The sequence below is a fragment of the Drosophila teissieri genome, chromosome 3L, assembly GCF_016746235.2.
Source record: "Drosophila teissieri strain GT53w chromosome 3L, Prin_Dtei_1.1, whole genome shotgun sequence".
NCBI classification, from domain to species: Eukaryota; Metazoa; Arthropoda; class Insecta; order Diptera; family Drosophilidae; genus Drosophila; species Drosophila teissieri.
The window spans coordinates 14,189,757-14,213,857 of record NC_053031.1 but is presented as its reverse complement, the minus strand read 5'-3'; the positions used below and the strand labels follow the sequence as shown (position 1 = coordinate 14,213,857).

Below are 24,101 nucleotides of genomic sequence, written 5' to 3'. Positions count from 1 at the left end.
GATGTTTCTTTAAAAACAATTCCAAAAATAAAAACATAAAAGTAATAAAAGAAATGCATAATTGGAATTATCATTTTTTTTATTTGATTATTTTAATTCCATTCATTTAGTGTCGCTTTGTTGATTTTGTTATTCAAATATATGAAAAATGGTCGATTAGAAATTGGTTTAGGGTTGTTGTTTGTTTCTGTTTCGTTTTGCATCATCAACACGGCAGCAGCAGATGTGTAGGTTTGCGTCCTCACCAGTTGTATCCTTTTCTAGCACTCTCGTCCACATTCCTACATCTGATTTTCGGATCCAGCCGCGGCCGCAGAAGCATTTAATCAAATTATTCTTACACTTGTAGGTTGGTTGTTTGCATTTTGTTTGTTGTGTTGATTTTGTTGTATTCTCTGCTAGTCCTGAAGCAAGTGCATATACAAACGTTGATTCATATATGTTTACCGTTTAAGTTATCGTTATTATTATTATCATTAATCGTTAGCCAATACCGCTGATAGCCGGGAACAACCGGATATCGGAATGAGCTTAATAAGCTCACTCCACATCCATGGAGGGATCGTTTCCTGCCGCGCTCTGGGCATTGTTATCCACATCCATTTTGTCGCCGGAATTGGCTGCTGGCTCGCCGCCGTTCTGTTCCGCGTTCGCCTCGTCCTTTGGCGGTGTTGCTGTCTTGGCCGGAGTTGGCTTCGGTTTCGCCCTGTTGATCACCGAACTGACGCACGCGTTTAGAGTTTGCACCTCTTGGCGCACGGCAGAAATCTGGACGGGACTGTCAGCGGTGCGCGGCGACTGTGAGAACTTGGGCAGATTTGCATCCAGCCACGATTGCGCTTTGTCCGCCGTCTCCGAGATGTTGATAAACTCGGTTTCCGTGAGGTGATCGTACTTGGGCACACCCTTGCGGAACTCGGCCACTGCCAGTCGTGCAATGGCAATGCTGTTCTTCAGATCATCAAATGCAGCTGGTCCCTGCTCGTAGTCGCTTGCGCGCACCTTGATGGGATCCGTCTTCTGGTGCAGGGCCTGCAGGCGGCTGGTATAGATATCACGCTCGCAGTCCTCGCCATCCTCGTAGAGCCAGTTTTCGAGATCATTTAACTGCGCCACAATAGTCTCGCGCTCAGCCTCAACCACGAATCGCTCCAAAGCTCCACCCTGCAAAAGAGACAGGACAAGTGTTAGTTTCAAGAATTTACAAAAACGATCTGGAGTTCCAAGCTGTGCCTGACTTGATTGATGGATTAGTTACCTGCAGCTTATTGCGCATATCGTAGACGAACTCCTCCAAGGCATTTTTGGCATCAATGCGTTCCGTTTCCTTCTGATCGTTGCCAATCATTTTCGACTCCTGCTGTGTGTAGTTGCCCAGGTCGACGGGGCTGAAGCCGTGTGTGGTGCACTCCAGCGGCAATTCGGTGGCTTTGGAAGCCTTCTTCTTTTTATCAGAGCCCTGGACAGCAAAGGAAAGGCAAATGTTTAATCGAATTGTATAAACCAAAATAGCTAGAATAAGTTCAATTCAACTTTTCCAATAGAAAGAGAAAATTGGAGCAGCAACAACACATCAACAATAAAGCGAAGAGGAATAACAGCTCCAAGCGACAGCCTACAATATGAGCACAATACATTTTCATGGGTGTCTGTTGTAAGCAGTTTTCATATAGGTAACTGCGGGTATTGGTTTTTTTTTTTTTAATTTTGAACAAGGGCGCGTTTTTTTCTCAGGTGTGTTTGAAAATAATATAAAAAGAAGTAAGCTCTTGGATATAATAAAATCAAATGGCAAATTGTGTAAGTTTTATTTTTGAAATACATTGGTTTTTTGTTGGGAGCACATAGGGTAGGCGGCTTATGAGCGGTCTTCATCATTCGTTTCATTTTTGGTGGAAAAGATAAAACTTAAAAATTTCAAAAAACCACAAAATGGTTACATTCGTGCTTTTAATTTTATTGTACATTGCGTTAATCAAAATTTTCCAATTTCTTGACACACAATTATGGGAGCAAAGAATTCAGATTTAGCGTTTTTCTTTTTTTGTTGGTTTTGTTTTTGAATTGAAATTTGAGAAATTTGAGGAAAACGTACCGAACCAAACCAGCCCTTGACCCGCTGTGCCCACCCTTGTCCGCCAGGTGATGAGGCTGTTGATGTATTATTATCATCCTCATTCTCACAATATGCCTACGAGAGATCAAAACGCGCGCAACGTTTTCAAACATATCCAAAACAAACGAAAACAAATATTGCAGTGGTATATTTTTATAAAAATGAATGATTTATATCAAAAACACATTCGTATATACGTATTTTCAAACAAGAGCGCTACAGTCCCGGTTTTCACATGTCCGATTATGGTATCGATCGAAAATCTTAATGAGCAATATAATATATTGATTGCAGCCGCTGAAATAATCTTTCACTGACTTTTAAAAGCACAAAAAAAACAAATTGCATGTGGCTGAATTAAGCTTTCTAACCAGACATTGAAAACCGAAACATAATAGGAATTAGTCAAGAAATGCGATAATACGAATTGAGTTAGTTTCCACTTTTTTTTTTCTTTTTAACAGAAATCTTCCATGCAATTTTGCTTCAATAGTTTACCACGAATGTGAGAAAACAAATCTTGAAAATTCAATTACACAATTTAAAGCTATTTTATGTTAAGGATGAACTTTATGAAGTGAACTATAAAATGCTAAGAGTTTAGTACCAGAAACTAAACGCCGATTTCATTAAATAGCGAAATCAAATGTAATAAACAAAAATTTAAATAAATGTAATAATGAAAGAATTTCCACGCAAGTTTTTACGGACAGACGTTATTGGACTGCTTTACAACAAACAATATCAGCTAAAGGCACTACACCCTACTTGTTTAAGTCAGAATGGAGGTTAGTAGAATACAACTAAAACTGAAACAAGAGCAACACAGCAACCCCTATCCGCAACAAAAGATGATGAGACGGTGACAGCGTGAATTGGACGGGAAATGGTTGACTCACCTCTTGCTGACCATCCGCAGGCTCTCCAGCGTTGTTGGTCTGCTCGCCTGGCTTTTCTTCACTGGCAGCCTGCTCAGCAGCTGCGGCAGCCTCTTCCGCCTCCTTCTTTTCCACCAAAGTGGCGGAGGAGATTAGCACAATGCCATTGTTGTTGATGCGCACCTTCAGCTTTACATCCTGACCCTCGCCGCGCTCCGTCGGCTTTACGTCCTTGACCTTCCATACGCCAATGGTTTGATCTGGATAGGGCACTTGCTGGCCGTAAACAATTGAAACGTTGAACGGTCCCTTGCGGTTGATGGTCAGCAGACGGCTGAACGGAGAAGCATGGTATTGCGGGAAGATCTCGATCTCTCCCGGAGCAGCAGAGCCCTCACTGTCCCACAGCACCTTAACGGCGTAGTTCTGTATGTCAGTGACTCCAAACTCTCGGACGCGTACAGCTGGCGACATGATGGCGCACTGAAGAGCTGCACCGCGAGACACAGCCTCGTCCTGGTTAAGAGTGGTGCTAGCCGGCTTGTTAAAGACCTACGATAAATAATACAAGGGTTACAAATTTGACTTTCCACAGACTTTCTATAGACTAACCTGCTCAATAAGCTGCTTCACGGATGGAATGCGTGAGCTTCCGCCAACGATCTCCACGGAGTGAATGTCGTCCAGCTGCAACTTAGACTCGGCTAGCAAGCGCTTGAACGTCTGCTCGACGCGCTGCAGAACGGGGGCGCACAGCTCCTCCATCTGCGAACGCTGCATGGACGACGAGACGTCGATGTCATCCAAGAAGCACTCGATGTTCAACGGCAGCTTGGTGCTGTTGGCGGACATCTGCTTCTTCAGCTTTTCGATTTCGGTGAGCAGGCGCAGATTAGCACGGGCGTTGGTCTTGGCGTTGATCTTGTAGCGGTCCTGGAACTCCTTGGCGAAGTAATCGCCCAGAGCCAGGTCAATGTCGCGACCACCGATCTGGTCCCAGGTGCTGGCCAGCATCTTCAGTTTGCCCTTGGAGAAGGCACAGGCACTGGCCTGCAGTGACGAGTGCCCAAAGTCGACAAAGATCACGTTGCGTGGCTTGTCCTCAAACAGGTCGTTCTTGTAAAAGCCGTAGGCCAGCGCGGTGGCCGTCGTTTCGTTCATCAATCGCAGGACGTTTAGTCCGGCAATCTGGGCGGCATCCAGTAGAGCCTTACGCTCTGCATTGGTAAAGAACACGGGACAGGCGATGACGCAGTCGTTAACCTGCGTCTGCATGGCAGCCGCCGATGTCTCCTTCAGCTTGGTGAAGAGCATCGCAGTCAGCTGCTCAGGTCCGAAATGCTGATCCTCCCCAAGGTAGTTCACCTTGATGCCAATGCTGCCGTCGCCGCGCGCCTCCACGCGCGCTGGAATGCTCGTGAGTTCGTGTTTTACATGGGGATCGTTGAATTTGCGGCCAAGCAGGCGCTTGAATCCGCCAACTGTGTTTTTCATGTTTGTCACCTGCTGGTTCTTGGCGGCCACGCCGATGATACGCTTCTTGCCATCGAAGGCCACAAAGGAGCTGAAAGAGGGCAGAGAGTTAAAAATTGTCGGTTAGTGGATAGCTCTGCAGGCCATATACGGTTAAAATATCTTAAATCAGTGTCAATACTATGAGTGTATTTTTAGTAAACAGTTAAGATTAAGTCATTACAGTGAGATGTGGAAAATACTACACCTGAACAATAAGCTTGAAGTCATTAATTTAAGGCCGTTGACTAATTAAAACTCATTAAAGTCATTATTAAATTGATTAGTTTTAATTTATTTGTTTCCCTCTGCGCACAGCAAAAGAATTTGTATCTGAATTTAGCCTTATATTCAACAGGTTACAAGTTCTCGACCCTATATATAAGCGTAATTTTTTTTTCCAATATCAAACAGAAATGCAACTCAAATGATTTAGACTGATTTATAATCTTTAATATACAATAATTTAGCTCTTTTAACTTGGCAGCGTCTTTTATTTAATATGCCTAAATTATAAGTAAATTACCCGTACATATATGGAAGTCTTTTTATAAAAACGGAAGTTGGTAAAATTTAGTACCCATTAAAAATGTTCAACATATGCGGGCCCCACTGTCTACATATGCGCGTGTGTGTTTGTGTGCTGTCTATGTTTGCCGGCTTTGAATTTATTTTTGACAGCTTCGCACACGTTTTTCAGTGCTTTTTGCGCTCTCTCTCTCTCGCTTAACAACAGCTGCTGCTCGATTTCGCTCTCCGCGCTCTTCTCACCTTTGATGCTGCCTTCTTCTTGACCGCATGACGCATGCATCGTCAGGTTTTTTTTTTAGTGTGAGTGTGCCAAAAAAAGTAAATTCGGACAAGTACAGGAGAGTGTGGAAGTGAGGACGATTGGAAAGATACGTAGGCCCACGCAGTCAACGGCATTTAAATCAAAGGCACCCATACATAGGCAGCGACAATAAATCGAAAAAGAGAGACAGCAGCAACAGAAGAAGGGAGCAGATATGAGTGTGCAGCCGCCTCATTAAAATTGTAATTTGCAACACTTTTTATGGAAGTGCAATCAGCCAAATTTAGGCCTCCCGCAAAAGCGCACAAGCAAACCCAGAACATAATGCACATATTGGGGGGGTACACGTATGTTTTTCGGAGCGTTACCCATAACAACCATGGAATTTTCTAGGCGCGCTCTCTTACAAAAACACACACGCACACACACGCAAGGCATGACTTACAAATTCGACATAACCCCAAAAAGGCAAAAAGTCGAACGATTATGCAGACCGCAAAGCTTATCACTACAAACTGGGCCGTAATCCGGAGCATCGGATTGCGGGTAAGGTGGGTGGGTACTTACGGCGTGGCCCGGAGACTGTAGTCATTGGCCAGCGTCTCGATTCCGCCGGATTTGGCTGCCGCCACATAGCAGCTCTCGTTGCCAAAATCGATGCCAATCACGGACATTTTTTACTCGACTCCTTGTCGTCTGGCCGATGTTCCCAGTAAAATTGATTTAAAGCAGACACACTTCTTGGGCGTTTGCTGGTTTTTCTTGTTTTCCTTCTCTCTTTTTGATTTTTAGGGGGCGGAACAACGCGATCGCAGAGTTTTCTTTGTTTTTTCAGCTACTGCAAAATATACAATTTGTAAAGAGAGGGAGACGGGTATTAGATATAATATATACTGAACACACAGCCACGCACGTGTCGGCTTGCTATCTGTTCTTTTCGTTTGACAAACAAGTCCAGAACATTCGATTCGATATATGCTTTTCACATTCACATCAATTATGGATTCGCTTTTCGCCTGCGAATGGAAATTTCTAGCGTCCGGCCTTCGTCGCTCTTTTCTCTCGCTCGCACGCGCAATAACCGTGGCGGAAAATTTTACGATAAAATCGCCTACGCTTGTTTGTCTTTTCACGAACTTATTACTTATCTGTGCTCAAACAGATTGGTTACGCACGTTTTAGTTGATAATAAGCAATCACCTTTGGATTCACGGTAATAGCGCAAAAACTTCAACTCAACACCGCACGTTTTTTTTACTAATTGTCTGGACCATAGAGCTGGCCTAATAACTAACGATAGGATCGATTGGTTTTTGGAAAAAATGTCGATTGTCAATTGTGCCCGTTATCGATAATGCAAAGCACGTCAATTGTTTTTTTTTTTCCCAGATTCAAAAATTTAAATAATGCCGCCAACAAATAAAATAAAATGGTTACAATTATCAGAATATAAATAATTACCGGATCAGAAGCTACAATAACTGGCTAAGTAATGTTTTTGGTCATTTATATTATTTTCCAGTTTGTGGTTTAATGGTAAAAAAAGCCACTTCAAATACATTTATTGTGATTTCGAAACACCCTCCACCCATCAGCAAACTTAGGGAAACCTTTTTGATCCATGCATGGGAGGTGCACCGTCTATAGTCTCCTCGATGAGCAGCGGCGAGCTCCAGCGCATAAGGAAGTAGGCAGATCCGGATTTATCGTTTGTCCCGGACAACCGATTCCCGCCAAAGGGCGTCAGTCCATTCGTACTGCCCGTGCATCGCTCATTCACGTAGAGATTGCTGGCGGACATTCGCAGCTGGTTCAGGCAGTGGAGGATAACCTCATCCCGACTGGCGAATATGGAGCCGGAGAGCGCGTATCTGGACTGGTTGGCAGCAAGCTTTAGTGCTTCACTGAAGGATTCGTCCGAATAGACGAACACCGGCAAGAACGGTCCGCAGCAGGGCTCGCACAGTAGTGGATCCAATGGATCCGCTACCTGGACAATCGTTGGCTGAACGAACCTACCAGTGGTGTCATCGCAGCTGCCTCCGCATAACTGCTCCATGTTTTCAGTGCGCTGCAGAAGTTTCTGCATCCGCCGGTAGTCTTCCATATGCACCATCGCTCCCATATCCGTTTCTAATTCGACGGGGTCTCCGATGATCAGTTGCTCCGTGGCCTCCAGCAACTCCGCTCGCAGACGTGGCCACATGGACGAGGGCACGTACATGCGGGACAGAGAGTTGGCATACTGTCCGGCAAATCCAAAGGCCGCCTGTACGGTGGCCGAGACCACAGACTCCACCTTGGCACTGGCATGGACAAAATGGAAGTTCTGACCCGGGCACTCGGCCACCAGGCGTGGAAAACAGATGTATCGCTCCAACCGATCGCTCACCAGTTTGTGCACATGCCTGAAACTAGCTGCACTGGCTTGCGTATTTAGTCCGGCAAAGTGCTCGGCAGCCGTGACGGTGTCCAAGAACAGACGCTCGTTGGCCGGCACAAAGTTGATCACTCCGCTGGGCAGGCCCGCCTCCTGGAAGGCCCTGTAAACTAGGAAGCTCACAGGTGCCACTTCCAATGAGGGATTCCACAGCACCGTGTTGCCCATGAGCGCCGGGCAGAGGGCCAAGCTGGTTGACAAGGCGACCGATTCAAATGGAGCAAGGGCGGCCACAAACCCATCCATGGGTCGCAAATGAAAGCTGGGGAATACATTCATATCACCCTGGATCTCAAAGCGCAGCTCTGACAGGTGCTCCAGATAGTCAGCATTAGCCCTCAGCGAGGTGAGCAGCCGTCGAATGTCCCGCGTGGCATCGTCGGCGGTTTTGCTAAGCGTCAGCATCAGGAACACTCGCAACCGCAGTTCGTCCTCCTCGATAATGTTGGCAGCGCGTCGCCAAATGGCCAGACGCTGGGCGATGGGAACTAGACTCCAGGTTCCCTGCGCCGAGAGGGCTGACTTGATTGCGGCCTCGATTTGCTTGCGATTGGCGTAGTAGACGTGAGCCAAGTTCGTCTGCAAGTGATGCGGGCAGGAAACCCGCTGGTTGTCCATGGTGTACACTGTTTCATCGCCGATTATTGTGGGCACCTCCAACGGTCTGTGCTGGATCTCCTGGATGGCATGATTAATTAACACTCTCTCGTTCCTCTGAGTCCTTGGATAATCTTCCGTCGGCTGGGAATCCGGCTCGACCTCCTGCTGGTCCTCATCCTGCAGCGGCAGGGCAGCCTTCTGTTTGTCCACAGAGATTCTTGCCTCGCCTCTAATGCTAGCCATACCAAGGCGACGACATCTGGAGGACCAACGAGTGGGAACCGCGAGTCCCAGCTTGAGCATTGCTTGCACAATAGTAATTTGAAGCTTTTAACAGGAATTTATTCTACATCTGCCAGTTTAATATGCGTATACTTAAGTGTAGAAAAATATATGTGTAATGTGTGCTTAAACAGTGCGTTTCGCAGATGTAAGACAGTTGTGGAAAAGGCAGTTCGTTTGCTGAACCTAAAGGATTTCAAAACGAAGCAGATCGCCCAAGTTCTTGCCACTTTAGGCACAAGTTCTTGTAGTCTGAAAACATACTGCACTTAATGGTAATAAATATCTTTGGGCAGATAAAACAGGACTAAAAATAAAATATTAAGAAATATAAATAAGATACAAATGTATTTGTAACCGAATGGAATTTAAGCACATAAAATTTAAGGTCCAATTATCACAAGATCAAATATTCCGACAAACACAGGGAACTTGAGGTCACAACTATCTTTCAGTGCTGAAACGCTTGTTTAATTCGTTGACGCATTTTTCTTTTTGTCTTTTTCGTTTGAAACCAAGTGCGCAAAACAAATTGTAAGTAGGAATGGCTCAAATATGTCAAAAACGTAGAACTAGTGACTAACAAAACTTAGGACTAGGTGGCATTCGTTTCCGAACTTCGATGCTGTAGCATTAGGAATAATTTTGAACACGTGGAATTTGCGTTTATGATGAGAGGAAAAGTGCACAATTCAGCATTTTCACTTAAATCTCATCTGGATATGTGGTGTTATGGGAATCGTTGTTTTTTTCGTGCCATCGGTTGAGCATATTCGTCAGATTTGTGTGAAGGTAACGCGTTTCTAAGGTCACTAAGGTGCTAAACATGCCGAGACCATGTCCATCCAGCGGGGGAATGCATCGGGGTTACGTCTGGCCTTCTATTCGAGTCTTTTGTTGCAGGTTTCTAGTAAAATACTATGCAGTCTTTGCCTGACCCAGTGTGATCGCCACTTCTACAACTGTGCCGCCAATCCGGAGGCGGAGATGTTATCGCCAGCCCCAGCCGTTTTTCTGGCCTCGCGACACACCAGCACCGGAGCCACACAGATCTCCACCTCAAGCCGTTGCCGCTGACGACCGTACTGGATATACTCCCGCCAACAGGGCACGGGACTGGCAGCGCCTATGCGCATCCGCGGTGCGTCCGCCTGAGCCGAGGTGGCGAAGCTGTCATCCAGAACCTGCAGCACTGCCTCCGGGTTAATCTGCGGATAGAGGAGTTGTCAGTGTGCAACCAGAAGATACTACACATACTCTGTACTCACAAATTGGGACTTGCAGACGTATCGGTGAGCAGTGAGGGCAGCCTTCGCAGCGGCAGCACGGGTGTTTTTCCACTTGGAGCCTGCTGTGGTAAGGATCGCCTGATAGGCCAAAGTGTGCACATGGATCCGCGAGATACAGCGCTGCTTGGAATCGCGTGAGCTTCGATCGTCGTAATCTTCAAGGAGACTAATGAAAACCTCTCGCATTTGGTCAAGGGTGTGAGCAATGCGAGGATTCCAGTCGGTGGCTAAGGTCGTCCGTCCGTGAGCAAGAACCTGCTGCAGGTTAGAGAGCTCCTGTTCGTTCATTCCCAGGGAGTCTACGTAGGGCAGGACAAAGTGTCGCAGCTGCTGCAGTAGCTGCAACTCCACATAAGAGGCCATCTCGAAGTGGTTTAAAGTGTCTGCCGGCTGGCTTGTTAGTTGTCTTTTTACTTGCTGCAGGCGCGCCTCGCGCTCACCGGGATTAAAGGTAAACATGTCCATCATTTGCAACCCGCTGACGACCAACAGCTGTGGCTGATACATCTTCAAAGCATCCGTCAACTGTTCCACGGCCCGCAAATGCGGATTATTTCGATCGTTGTGCAGAATGTAGCGATTTGCGCGAGGTGCCACATATGGGCCCCACCTGTCCCCAGCCTTGTACTCAAGGATAAGATGGATATCATCGTTCGGAATCTCGTCGCCAGCCAGGCGAATCTCCTTTGGCAGCAGTGGACGCAACCTAAAGAAGTTGTTTTAATAAGTTCTATAAAACACTTTGTTATTCAGACTGGTACATACTTCTTAGACATGTGGGCGCCCAGTAGCACATCAGCTCCCTCCATAAAAAAGCGCACGGCCATCAGTGGGGCGTTACCACCCATGTACCAATGGATCCTCTCCTTATCCATTACCTTGGCGTAGCCCACTAGCTGTGTGAAGAGGGTGCTGTTTGCCATCACTCGCCTGAAAGGGTAATTAAGTATGAAATACTTCTTTAATAACTTGTTTACCCCATTAAATTTAAACAAAATCCAGTATCCTCTCATACAACTTACTCCGCTGCAGCGCCGTTCTGAAAGTAGTAGGCAAAGGACTGCAAGAGCTCGTCCTCGTTGTTGACGACCGCCCGAGATCCTGTAGTGGCTGCTGCGAGTGGAATCCGACGGCCATAGTAGCGATCCAGAAACTCAGTGGCGTTTATCTGCAGGTCCGTGCAGGCTCCGTACCCGATGGCCACTTTGGGTGCCGGCTCCAATGCGGTTCGCTTCAGTGATCTGAAATACAAATGCATTTAGTGCTAGTGCTGCAGTGCAGCCGAAGGAACTCACCCCTCGATTGCCAGGAGACCGGTAAGCAGAACAGTCGTCCTGTTAAGCGTCTGCAGGGTGATGAACGCCTGCCAAATGATGGAAACGAAGGCCGTTAGGACGGAACAGCCGGTGATCCATCCCATGTATCGCAGAGCGGTCATTGTTGGCGTGGATTGTTGTGTGATTGGTTCTCCTAAGTTTGGCCTTCCCAAACTGTTTTGTATGTGACAATCCGCTAACCGGCTACGCCAACTTTCTTATCAGAATTATCGCCCTTTTTCCCCTTTGAGATGCTTTGAAGCTAGTGATGACACTATCTACGTTCTTGGACTGCAGCGATAGTGCAACCAACGGTTATATTTGAATGCTATACGAAATTGAAAATAAACCTATTAACCCCTTTCTTTTATATATATTAAAATTAATTTGTGCAATTATAACTGCGACATGTCAATGTATTTATTTGTTCAGTGAATAAAATAGCTTACATTGTCAAAAAACTATTTTTACTTTGAGTGGAAATGTTTTTTTTTTTAATATTGGGCTTATATATATATATTGTTTATGCTTGTAGCTTATATTTTAATTTTTCTAAGCAGCTAAATACAATGCAAATGCTCATCGATAATATAAATGGTTTGAGCCACCGCTAAACGAAGGAAAACAATTGCCGTTTTAAGCAACTCTAGTTTCGATAACCGATACCTTCTGAAATAACGCCTCCTGGTATCGAAGACAGTCTTGCGTCTGTAAAGTGATAAAATAATTTTACAATTGAAACGCCTTGGGAATTTCAGTCACTGTCCCCGCACCATATATATAATTCGTGTAACAGCCTGATTTAGTCGAGCAGCGAAGCATTTGCCACAATTGTTAGCGAATAGCAGTAAGCTCCGCTAATTCGGCACGCTAATTGGCAAAACCGATTCGATTCCAGGGAAGGAGACGCACTGACAGACGGGTGAAGAACAAAAGGAGAAGGAAAACAACAGTTAATCGTCAAATTTTACAGGCAAAAGGTGAGCAACTACGCCTTGCACACAAACAACAGCATCGACGAACACACACATACGCGCACACACAGGCCTTATCGCCTGCGTAGTGGTTGGTGTATATAAAAAATTAAAACAATATTTGCACATCCGATTATTACTATAATATTTCGCGTCCACATATATTAGCAAGTGTGCGTGCGCCTGCCCTGGATTTGCGTGCCAGTGTTTGTGCGAGCCTCGCGCGTGTGTGTCCGTGCGTATGTGTGTGTGATGAAATGCAATTTTCTCTTGGCATTTTGCGCGCCTCCGATTTTCGCTGCCCCTCTGCAATTCCGGCGCCTCCTTCCCCATTGCTATTTACAATCTCCCCTGTCGCCATTTGCGCACCTTCGCTAATCCCAGTCCTCAATCTCCCAAAGGCAGTCCACAATGAGCTCCGCGGAGGAAAACAGCAACAGCCCGGCCACCACGCCCCAGGACAACGAGGCCGCCGAACAGGCCAACCTCACGGATCTCGAGAAGATCGAGGAGGAGAAACTCAAGTCCAAGTATCCAAGCGGAATGCGCGTGCCGGGCGGACACTCGGCCTTCCTCCAGAAAAGGCTGCAGAAGGGGGTGAGTGATCAGGACAACTCGAAAACAACCTATTAGCTGTAGTTAAATTAACAATAGTTTAAGTTTAGTTGCATAGCTTTCGGTGTTCGGGTATCCCCTACCCTTGTAATTTGTATTAAAATATATAGTATAGTATAGTAGTAGTCTTCCTTAAATGCTATTCATCAATTAAGGAAATAACAATATATTCTTACTACATTCTACTTCTAAAACTTATTACTCTTTACATTTAATGAAACACAACCAATATCGGCATATAGTTTAAATCAACTTTAATCATGTTTTATAAGTTTTATAAAACCTTCTTGCTTATATAAGAAAAATCTAATATGCATTTATATTCCTCCCACAGCAAAAGTTCTTCGACTCGGGCGATTACCAGATGGCCAAACAGAAGGGTGGCGGTGTCAAGCAGGTCTTTGCCAACAAGGTGACCACCGGGGAGGCCATTCCCACGCCCGAAACCGTGCCGGCGCGCAAGACTTCGATCATCCAACCCTGTAACAAGTTCCCGGCGACGAGCTAATTTACTCACCACTCATCCCTACTGTATCCACAACAACCTCCTCAACTGCAGCCAGTTCCCCCTATCCCCACTTCAAATGCTCTATACCTAATTTTAAAGAAAAACCTAATGCTAAGATGGCTGCTGCCGGATTGTGCAGGCATTTAGCGAAAGTTTAAACTGAAATTTTAGCTACCTGTTCCATGTTTCCCCATTCAATTTAATCGCCATCCGCACTGGCCAATCTCAAGATCCCCTCATCAGTCCATCTCTCAGGCCGGGGAAGCGAAGATGGCGAGCCGAGCAGCGCGAAATTTATTGCAACAGTTATATATATCTCTATCTCTGTAACATTAAACTAACTTACCCTGGTCGTACGTAGTTGTAAGTATTACGAGCATAATAAATTTAAGTTGGAGCCAGCCACACACACATTGTTCTCGTACATTACTGGGATTCCATCAACTTTTTATCATTTTACTATTTTACTTAACATTTTAAAAAAGTTCATCATGTTCCATGGGAAAGGTTCCCCCTTTCTATTAATTTTATAAGCAGTTGATGGAATTTCTCCAACTAATTGATAATAAAATAGGTGCTGCTGCTTGCAGAGCTAAATTTTTGATGCAAAAACCAAACTCGAGTTAAAATGAATTTGTAAATCAAGCAGAGCTAAAATAAATGTATGTACGTATACTTATAAATGTGTTGATTTCCTGAATTGCCAACCCAACAACTGAATCGGAAATGTGCCATACAAATGTTTACCTAAATTATAAGTGCCCGAGTGGCGTCTAATTAACTAGGAAACGTTCGGGTGAGCGCATGGTAATTTGTTGTTCAAATTGGCCGGGAATAAAATTAAATCACCAAAATAGTCGTGAAATATAGAATATTGTTGACAAATTTGAGATAAGTGGGCCTATTTTAAAACAATACATGGACATCTTGTTTTTGTTAAAAGACAATAGAACTCGACAAAGCTGGTTTTATGCACAACAAAGTTTTTGTCCAGAAAATAGCCTTTTGATCCACAGTAAATAACAAATCAAAGTTATCAATCAGATATCCAAGTTTTTCACCACCTTAGTTTTCAAGCAATCGATACCAGCAGATTAAGTATCGATATTGTCACATATCTGGAACTATCGATAGTATCGAATAAACAGAGTTTTGTTCCCACTCTAGGCGGAAGGCGCAGCGGTGATAAAAGAGAAAAAGTGATCGTTAAATGCAATTTTTCGGTTGTAAATTGCATCTGGTATGTGCTACGCGATAAGCACCGCATCGCCCACCGTTTTCCGAAGTTCGCGAACGGCTAAGATCGGCGGAATGACGAGAAAACACGCTGCAATGTAGATGCCCACGAGCAGCCGCCGCAGCAGCAATAACAAAAGCAAAAGTGAAATTAGCGCCGCCAAAGAAGTGCAAGTGGTCAAACAAACGGCGGCGCCATGGAGAACCTTAAGATAAGCGACAAACTGTTCGAGGATGTGATTTACTTTGTGCTGGGAAACCTGGACGAGGAGGTAAAAAGCTGCAAAACGAATCTCTCGTTTGATGTTGCTGTACTTGCATTGTGCGTGTGTGTGTTTGTGTTTGTGTGAGCGGGTGTGCGTGCGTCGCACAGGGTGGGTTGGAGCGCGGGCGGACAGGGTGACCCAGGCACCGTGGCAAATGCGCGCCATAAAAGTTGCCGGCAAATTGCCTTGTGTGTGTTTATGTATTTGAGTTTGTATTGGTGCTAAATCAACTGATTTTTGTTTTGGTTTTCCGATACCAACGAAAACAACAATTTTAACACCCTTTAAACGGGAATTCTTATTTGGTTTCATATATACTTATTTGTATTTACTGTTCAAATCAATCTAAAGTATTTCATAATTTTATTTAATTATTAATTGTTAATAAACGTATGCCTCTGCCTTGCAGATCGAACGTTTTCTTAAGAGCGGTGGCGCTCAATCGAAATTGTTCCTGTCGGACCAAATAACCCATATGATATGCGCCACCAACTACAACGAGGAGGAGCTGTCCATGAACCTGGACCTCTACAGTGCAATTCCCGTGACGGAGCAATGGATCGTGCACAGCGCCAAGCTAGGCCGAATGGCCTCGACACGGGCCTTCGACCCGAGTCCGAATCAGCTGCGACTGATGCGCGGCATTCGGGTGGCCATCACCAATGTGGTGGCAGGGGATCGAAGGCGTCTATACGCCATGCTGACGTACCACGGCGCCGTAGTCACGCACAGCTTTGGGGCCACCAACACGCATCTGGTATGCGGAGCAGCCAACGGTGGCATCTACAACAAGGCTCTAGCCCTGCCTAAGAATGCCATTATTATTGTGACGCCCGACTGGGTGACGGATAGCCTTAAGTACAAAAACTGCATGCCCGTGGAGACGTATCATCCGAGATTGCTGAAGCCCATCGAAAAGCAGCGAACTCAAAAGCAGCAGGCCACGCAGCAGCAACAAATTCAGCAGCAGCAATTGCAGCACCAACAACAGATGCAACAACAACAGCAGCAGCAACAACAGCAGCAGCAGCAACAACAGCAGCAACAACAACAGCAGCAACAACAACAGCAGCAGCAGATCATCCAGCAACAGGCCACTGCTACTTCTGCCCTTTCTGACATACTTGGCTTTGGCGAGGACAGCGTGGCTGCCAAGAGCATCGCTAGCATTAAGTCCCAGCTGCAGGCTTCAGCCGAACAAATCCAGCAGCAACAGTTGCCCGTGCCCGCCCAGCAGCAGGTGGTCTTTGTGCGCCCACAACCACAGCCCCAACAGCAATCACAACAATCACCGCTCCAATTACAGCAAGGTGGTCCCCAAGCACCTACTCCAGCACCGCACCCGCAGCATCAACAACAATTAATAATTCAGCAGCAGAAGATTATCCCCGCCAACCTGCAGCAGCAAGCACAGAACCAACAGCAGATCAAAAATATACTGCAGCAGAGGCAAATGAAAACAACGCAACAGTCTCAGCAACAGCAACAAATTCAGATGCAACTAATGCAGCAGGATCAACAGTCGCATCCTCAGCCACTTCCACAGCAGCTTGCTCAACAACATCCTCAACAACTCCCACAGCAACTCCCCCAGCAGCTCCCGCAGCAACTCCCTCAGCAACTTCCACAGCAACTTTCTCAACAACATCCACAACAACTTCCTCAGCAACATCAGCAACAGCAGTCGCCTAGACTGCCAACGACTCCAACAGGGCGGCAGACACCACGAACACCATCTACAACGCCGCAGCCCGTGCAATCCCCTCAGCACCATCAGCAGATAGTTCAACAGCAACAGGTGGTGCAACAACAGGTGGGACCGCAGCAAACAATGGTACAGCAGCAGCAAATAGTTCAGCAACAGCAAATAGTGCAGCAGCAAGTTGTTCAGCAACAGCAGCCACAACAACAATCTGTGCCAGTTTCGCCGCAAATCATACACCAACATCTAATGCGTCAGCAGCAAATTTTGAACCAGAATCAAATGCAATTGCAGCAAATTGTTCAAAGCGGACAAGCACTGACGCCACAGCAGCAACAGCAGCAGAGACAAATTCAGCAACAGCTACAGCAAGTATTGCAGCAGCAGCAACAACTACAAATGCAAATGCAGCAGCAACAACAGCAGCAGAATCTACAGCAACAACAGTCGCCACGGATGGTGCAAAACCGTTCTCCGGTAATGCCACCAAGTACTCCATCTCCATCGTTGCAGCAACAACAGCACCATGCAACCAGCAACATGTTGCCGCCACAATCGCCTCGTCAACTGCAGTCACCGGCTCCACAGATGACACCGCCACCTCCGCCGTCGCCGCAAAACGCCCAGCAACAACACTTGCGCCAGCAGCAACAGCAAATGCAACAGAGCCGACAGCAGCACATGATGGGCTCACCACAGCAACCCCAACCACCATCTATGATGTCGCCGCAGCAACAAATGCAGCCTTTTCAACAGCCCGTCCATCAACAGCAGCGCATGCAATTGCAGCAGCAACAACAATTGGCCCAGCAGCAGCAACAACAAAGTCCTCAGCATATTTCTCCGCAATCGCCCCAGATTTCTCAAACTCCACCAATGCAGGCAAAGCTGCATCAGCATCAGGCTGTTCCCGGACAATCCACTCAGCCGCAGCAATCGTTCTCCCAGCAGAAGCCTATCGACCCAACGGACCCCGTTCAGGTGGCTCAAGTGCTCAGTCGATCTGCATTGAGCAGCAATCAGGACTCCTTGATAATGCGGCAGCAACAATTAAAGCAGCAACAGCAGATGCAACAGCAACAACAAATGGCTCCGCAACCGCAGCAGCAGCAAATGGCACAGCAACCGCAGCAGCAGCAGCAACCACAACAGCAGCACACCCCGTCTCCACGACAATCTCCACTACAACAGCAACCTACTACCCCTACCTTGCAACAGCAGCAACCGCAACAAAATTCTCAAGTAAAATGAGGAACAAACGTTTTGTTTTACCGGAAATTAATGCTTGATTCTTTTTAGCAAATACAGCAGCAGCAACAACAACAGCAGGTCCTGACACAGCAACAACCGCAGCCTGGACAACAGCAACAAGTCATTACTCAGCGCCATGTTATAAACACATCCACGGCTCAAGGGCAACAAATAATTCAAAGCCATATGTCTTTGGCCTTGCAGAAGCAGCAGCAAATGTTGCACGTTCAACAACAAACACAACAGCAGCCGCAGCAGCAACAACAGATTTCGCAAGTTCAGCAAATTCCGCCGGCACAGCAGCAGCAGCAACAACAGCAACAGCTTCCACAGCAGCACCAAGTTCAACAACAGCAAACGCAACAAGTTCAGTTTACACAACAGCAGCAAATTGCGCTTGGAGCTGGTGGCCAAGTACGAATCATTCAACAAACCATACAACGACCACCAACCAATGTTCAGCAACAGCAGCAGGTTCCACAACAACAGCAGCAGCAGATTATTGGTCAATTTCCTCAGCAACAGCAGCTGCAACAACAACCGCAGCAGGTAGGCCTACTCTTACAGTTAAATTTGTAATTTAAAATATTTATCGCAATGCATTTTCGTTTGATTCTCAGCAGCAAATTTCTGGAGTTCAGCAGCCACAACAGCAGCAGCAAAAGACCTTTATAATAAGTCAGCAGCATTTTAATCAGCTTAGCGTACAACAGCAACAGCAAATTCTGGCGCAAAATCCGCAAAGCCAAAACGTCTACGTGGTCAATCAGACGCAACAGCAACTTGTGCAGCAACAACAAATGTTGCAGCAGCAGCAGATTATACCACAGCAGCAGCAACAGCAGAGGATGCAAATCCAGCAGCAGCCGCAGCAGATTGTTGTAAACCAACAAATACTTAGTGATCCGCAGCGCTTGCAGTACCTACAACAACAGCAGTTAATGCAAAAACAGCAGCAGCAGCAGCAACAACAACAGCAGCAGCAACAACAACAGCAGCAGCAACAGCTAGTGGGACCACCACAACAGCAAATCCTTATACAACAGCAGCAGGCACCCCAGCAACAGCAGATACTGCAGCAAAAACTTTCCAACGACAATCAGCAGCAACAAATAATGCAGCTTATCACGCAGCAACAACTGCCTCAACGCACGCCGCCTCCGCAACAGCAGCAGCAACAACAGCTGTTGCTTCAGCAACAACAGCAATCCCCTCAACATCATCCGCAAATGCAGCAGCAGCATTGGTCACCGCAAAGTCCTGCCGGCGGTCAAATGGCTCCCAGCACTCCAGGCACACCCACCAGTGTTGGGATGCAATCCCCCCTGCCCGGTGGTCCAACAACGCCACAGCCGCAACCTCAGCAGCAATTTGTCCCGCGTGGATTGCGGCCGCAAACTTCTTGGCCCGGCCAACCTCAACAGCAACAACCTCAACCCACTCAACAACAGCAACAGATCGTCCTGCCGCCACCCCAACAACAACAAGCGCAGCAGCAGCAACAGCATATTGGTCAGCAACAACAGTTGGTAATGCAGCAGCCCCAGCAACAAAAAATAGTGGTGGACGAAAAAACGCACGCACACCTCATGTCATTGGATGCTCACAAAAGAGCAGAATATATCACTAAGTTGAATCAGCAGAACAAACCGCGAGTAATGCTTCGCCAGCAGGTTGCCTACCAGCCACGACCTGGAGCACCGGGCAGCATAGTTGCGACGCGACCGGCAGGCCCGGTTCCGCCTGGGCACATTATTGTCCAACACCAAATGCCACCCGGATTGACACAACAGCAACAAGTGCTGTGGCTGCAGCAGCAGCAGGGAAAACGACAGGTCGTTGTACGCGCCGGAACTCCTGGCTTAAGTCCGATTCAACAACAGCCAGGGGCTGGACCACCACAACAGCAACAGTCGCCTCAACAGCAGCCCTTCAACCCTAATGATCCCAACCAGCAAATGCTGATGCAGCGCCAACAGCTGCGAGTCCAGCAGATTCCCATTCAGCAGCAGGGACCGCAGCAGCTGGGCAAGCAAACAGTGCAGCTCATCACCGGACCCAATGGACAGCTGATTGAACAACAGACCATCGTCCAACAGCCGCAGCAGCAGTCCACTCCTGGCACACCTACCACTCCAGGAGCAGGAGGTGTTCTTCCCGGAAATGCCAATATCATGACGCAAACTTTGGTCATGACTTCAACAAGTAAGTAAATGTATTAGTCTCTTCCATAGATATTTACTATTATAGGAATCTATATGTCTATCATAATCATCAATAAGGATTATGCACATAGTAACCAATTCCTTATACACAGCTCCCGATGGACAGCCGCAACAATCACCGCAGCAAATGAACCTTAAAACAAAAACAGCCCTGGCCAACATGTTAAGCAATCGCTTAGGAAACAATGGAGCTCAAACACCGCAACAGCAAATAATTCAACTACCCGATGGTCAGCAACAACAGCAGCCCCAGCAACAACAAATTGTGCAGCAGGTGGTGGTGACCGGAGCCATTCAGCAGCAGCAACAACAATTACTGCTACAACAACAACAGCAGCAGCAACAACAGCAAATGGTTGTCCAACAGCAGCAACTCCCACCGCAACAACACGTCGAGCCACCGTCGGCAGCTGGTGCTTTAAGAATGATGGGCCAACAGCATAACGCATCAGCCGGAGTTCCTGGACCACCGCGAACTCAGCAGGAGTTGCTCATGCTGCAGCAGCAGCAACAACAGCAACAACAACTGCTGCAACAGCAGCAAATGCGCAGAGTTGTTACCCTACCGCAACAACAGCAGGCACCGCAGCAGCATCTAGTCCAACAGCAGATCGTAGTCGCTCCGACGCAGTCTCCCCAGCAGCAGCAGATGGCTGTGGGAGTGGGTGTGCCGGTGCAGCGAACACCTCACGGCTACATTCAAACTCGTCCCGGACAGCAACCGATCCCGATGCCGCAGTTCTACGGCCACAATCCAAACCTTAAGTTGCCAGCCGATCTCTTTCTGGTGGGCTGTACGTTTTATATTGTGGAATACGATGAAACAGACGGCGATGAACTGCCCATTTGGCTAGATACGATTCGACAGTTTGGCGGTGATATTGAACGCGTTTACTGCCCCCGGGTAACCCATGTTATTTGTCGCACTCAGCGTCATGGCGTGGTGATGCAGGCGTTGCGGGATGCTAAGCGCTGTGTCACTGCCTACTGGCTGAGTGATATTTGCTTAAAGCGCCAACTGATGCCTCCGTGGCAGCCGCTTCACTTGCCGTTCCCCAGCCAGTTTGGCTATCGCAAACCGCTAGAACGCTACATCATAACCTCGGAGGGATTCGAGGGCGAGGAGGCTGTGAGACTACAGCAGATGGCAGAGGAGTGCGGTGCCATCTACACCTCCTACCTGTCCAAGGTGAACACGGTGGTCGTGTGCAAGCAGCTCGACGGCAACAAGTTTAATGCCGCCAAGGAGTGGAACATCCCGATGGTCAATGCACTTTGGTTAAGCGACGTCTGCATCGGTAACCTCAGTGGCCTCTCTCAGTATGAGAATCCTAAGTACCAGCAGTACAATCTGGTCGCACCCTTCCGCATCGAATGCAACCTGGTGGCGCATTTGCTAAGTAATTACAAACGAAACTCCCATTCTATTGTAAAATTATTTGACGTTTTGTTTCTTAACAGCTGCTTGGAAGGCGCCCATCAATCTAACTCAGGAGGCACACGAACGGGTCAAGCGACACTTATCCGATCCCTATGGCAACGAGCAAAAACTGAAGCGACAGAAGATGAACGCATTCCAGCAGGAGCAGCTGCCAGAGCAAATTGTCTGCCTAGAATATCCAACAACTACCAAACCACCAAAGGTCATTTTTTCGCAGGTCGCAGATGCCGAGGCTCTTAAAAAAGCTGTGTTGTAAGTATAACACATTTTTAAAATTGATACTGTAATGCTATTTCAACGATCCATTTTCTTCTTTTTTTTAGAATTTTGGGTGGAATTGTAGTGGACACCCCTGCAGATGCCACTCACCTGGTGATGACACGCGAGAGTCGTACCTGCAAGCTAATCCAGGCGTGTTGCCACGTCGATTATGTGCTGAAGTCAAGCTGGATTGCTGATAGTGCCAAAGCTGGTAAATTTGTGCCTACAGATCCATACCGCATTCAGCACATACCGGTGGACGAGAACCTGCAGTTCAATCTGAATACTGTGCTGTGCGCGCCCACGCGTTCCACGTTGTTTGCTGGAAAATACTTCCATGTGACGCCGGACGTGTTCCCAGCTCGCGAGGAAATTATACGAATGATTGAATCGTCTGGGGGTAAAGTGGAGCCCAAGCGGAGGAGCGGGGCATCGGTGGCGGAAACACACATGCAAGCGCCCGACTCTTATATCATAGTTACGTGTCCCACGGACATGCATCTCTGCGCGGATCTCACGCGGCACGGGAATCCCAAGTGTCATATCGTTTCCACGGAGTTCGTCATGAGCTCGATACTCAGGCAGCAGCTGGAGATTGAGCCCAATCTGATACCCTACTTGTATAACAACAACAATGTCAATAGCTGCAATAGTAATAAGTCCTAGCGCCGAGTGTTTTGGTTGCTTTAGAGCTGAGATAAGGTCTCAGACTTATTGTATAGTCACACAAGAATTTATGCGAGCTGTTATCAAGTACGTGTGTATGTATGGCAAAGAAAAAGTTGATACTTCGCAATGTCATTGGCCAACAATGTTGTAGGCCGCGCCAATTTCTTATGATATACCAACGCGAAACTAGTCCATAGAATTCGTCAATTCATTCGGGCATGCCAGAACGACAGAGTGTATAGGGTCTCGGGCACATCGGCATATCGGTCACAGTTAGAAAAATGTAATGCATCCCCCTATGTTTATATAATTAATTTTTTAATTTTTTTCTACGCGCCAGCTCACTTTAAATTGTAAATATTCTTGGGAAAATCTTCTCGTTCTTTATCTTTTTATAACCCACAATCTATACCCAGAATCTATAATTAAATATTGAGCGATTCATATATTGCATGTGTTGATGCTGATGACTACTAATGCGGATCGCTGAAATCCTTAGGTTTATATAATTGTACAAATTTATTAATTATTTTGAAAAGCTTGAAGAGCCCCTAACGAGTTCTTAGTTTTCAGAATCGTTAATTGTTCATCCATAATATAAAGCTCGACCGATATGCTTAGAAATATATAATCTAGCATGTAACAAAGAACTACCTTAATTAGTGTTACGATAACCAGTTCAAACAACAATCATTTTATATATTTTTGTAGGTTCAGGAACCTTTACCTTTAGGAAGTCAACGCAAATATACACATATATTTCCTAAAGTATACGAAATGTTTCACAGAAATTTATATTGTCGGCTATTAGTATTTTAAGTACTTTTCACATAGGTAAAGCCAATATTTTGCGATGTAATATTAATTATAGGTAGGCATTGTACGAAATGTATGAAAATAAAATAATGTTAACTCGAAATATGCCTGGATCGTTTCTCATTTTCCAAATAGGATGGAATGGAATATTTCTATTCGGTGGGTAAATTTACAAATGCCTGTAAGCTACGACAATAGTTTTTTGTCACAAATTAGGCCATAACTAGCTTTTCAAATGTAAGTTGCTGTGTAAGTTGCTGTACGTCAAATGGACCGAATGGATCCGCTATTCCAAAAATCTTCATATTTCTACCCGAATTAATTAAAAAACAATTGGTATATTTTCATTTTAATTTCGTTTTATTTGTGTTTTTCGGTTTTTGTTTATTGTTAAAGAATCTTATCAATTCATTTGTAATGTATTTTACAGACGAAGCTTGTTTGCCGACTTCTTTAGGCATGCTTGTGTTTGTGTTTAGTAAACAATTAACGTGTTTAATTTACATCAGTTAAACCAAGGTATACTTATGACTAAAACCATTATGCTTAGACTTACAATTCAAATTCGCGCTTACAAAGAATCTAGGTGTAGAGTACAAATTATTACGAGTAGGTATTTCCATCCAAATAAGTTATAAATAATTTCGTTTTCCCTCTATGCTAGAACTATCAAAAACTATTACGAAAATTACGAACTCTTCCTTCTTCTCTATTTATGTTTTATAGATAACTAACAATAGGTTTAATATAGGTCTTGTTTGTATTGTACAGCGCTAAAAAAAATTAACAACATACTTTTCATAAAATCGGCTTAGTTAAATATTTTACACTTACGCGATTACATTATTCATTTAGCATATGCATATATACAAAAATAAAAGTTCAATTAAAACTAAAAAGCGCTTCGCCAA

General features: G+C 45.9%; 5 protein-coding genes across 8 annotated transcripts; 2 read left to right on the top strand and 3 right to left on the bottom strand.

Annotated features, from left to right (window-relative positions):
- Positions 1-58: 58 nt before the first annotated feature.
- Positions 59-6,606, bottom strand: LOC122618632 (heat shock 70 kDa protein 4). Of its 3 annotated transcripts, none has more exons than XM_043795208.1 (7): positions 6,500-6,606; positions 5,867-6,137; positions 3,607-4,558; positions 3,016-3,546; positions 2,096-2,191; positions 1,259-1,459; positions 59-1,164 (listed from the first exon to the last, which is right to left on the bottom strand). In XM_043795208.1, exons 2-7 carry the CDS (start codon positions 5,971-5,973, stop codon positions 541-543), a joined length of 2,511 nt encoding a protein of 836 aa, XP_043651143.1. In that variant the 5' UTR covers positions 5,974-6,137; positions 6,500-6,606; the 3' UTR covers positions 59-540. The 3 variants fall into 3 exon arrangements, with proteins under 3 accessions (XP_043651143.1, XP_043651141.1, XP_043651144.1); XM_043795206.1 differs by having other exon boundaries at positions 6,475-6,594; XM_043795209.1 differs by lacking the exon at positions 2,096-2,191 and having other exon boundaries at positions 6,475-6,594.
- Positions 6,607-6,789: 183 nt separating this feature from the next.
- Positions 6,790-8,648, bottom strand: LOC122615720 (delta-1-pyrroline-5-carboxylate dehydrogenase, mitochondrial). The gene has a single exon (XM_043790795.1). The coding sequence runs from the start codon at positions 8,640-8,642 to the stop codon at positions 6,900-6,902; it is 1,743 nt and encodes a 580-aa protein (XP_043646730.1). The 5' UTR covers positions 8,643-8,648; the 3' UTR covers positions 6,790-6,899.
- Positions 8,649-9,571: 923 nt separating this feature from the next.
- Positions 9,572-11,503, bottom strand: LOC122615721 (ADP-dependent glucokinase). The gene is made up of 5 exons (XM_043790796.1): positions 11,206-11,503; positions 10,933-11,151; positions 10,676-10,840; positions 9,890-10,616; positions 9,572-9,829 (listed from the first exon to the last, which is right to left on the bottom strand). The coding sequence occupies exons 1-5, from the start codon at positions 11,346-11,348 to the stop codon at positions 9,578-9,580; spliced, it is 1,506 nt and encodes a 501-aa protein (XP_043646731.1). The 5' UTR covers positions 11,349-11,503; the 3' UTR covers positions 9,572-9,577.
- A 395-nt stretch (positions 11,504-11,898) lies between these two features.
- LOC122616563 (alpha-endosulfine) lies at positions 11,899-13,732 on the top strand. 2 transcript variants are annotated; one of them, XM_043792059.1, is made up of 3 exons: positions 11,899-12,206; positions 12,606-12,797; positions 13,150-13,732. In XM_043792059.1, exons 2-3 carry the CDS (start codon positions 12,612-12,614, stop codon positions 13,321-13,323), a joined length of 360 nt encoding a protein of 119 aa, XP_043647994.1. In that variant the 5' UTR covers positions 11,899-12,206; positions 12,606-12,611; the 3' UTR covers positions 13,324-13,732. The 2 variants fall into 2 exon arrangements, with proteins under 2 accessions (XP_043647994.1, XP_043647993.1); XM_043792058.1 differs by having other exon boundaries at positions 11,901-12,206; positions 12,602-12,797.
- Positions 13,733-14,483: 751 nt separating this feature from the next.
- On the top strand, positions 14,484-23,244 carry LOC122616558 (PAX-interacting protein 1). Its single transcript, XM_043792052.1, has 7 exons — positions 14,484-14,831; positions 15,235-17,769; positions 17,827-18,327; positions 18,399-19,983; positions 20,096-21,403; positions 21,465-21,696; positions 21,768-23,244. Exons 1-7 carry the CDS (start codon positions 14,757-14,759, stop codon positions 22,369-22,371), a joined length of 6,840 nt encoding a protein of 2,279 aa, XP_043647987.1. The 5' UTR covers positions 14,484-14,756; the 3' UTR covers positions 22,372-23,244.
- The last annotated feature ends 857 nt before the right edge of the window (positions 23,245-24,101 follow it).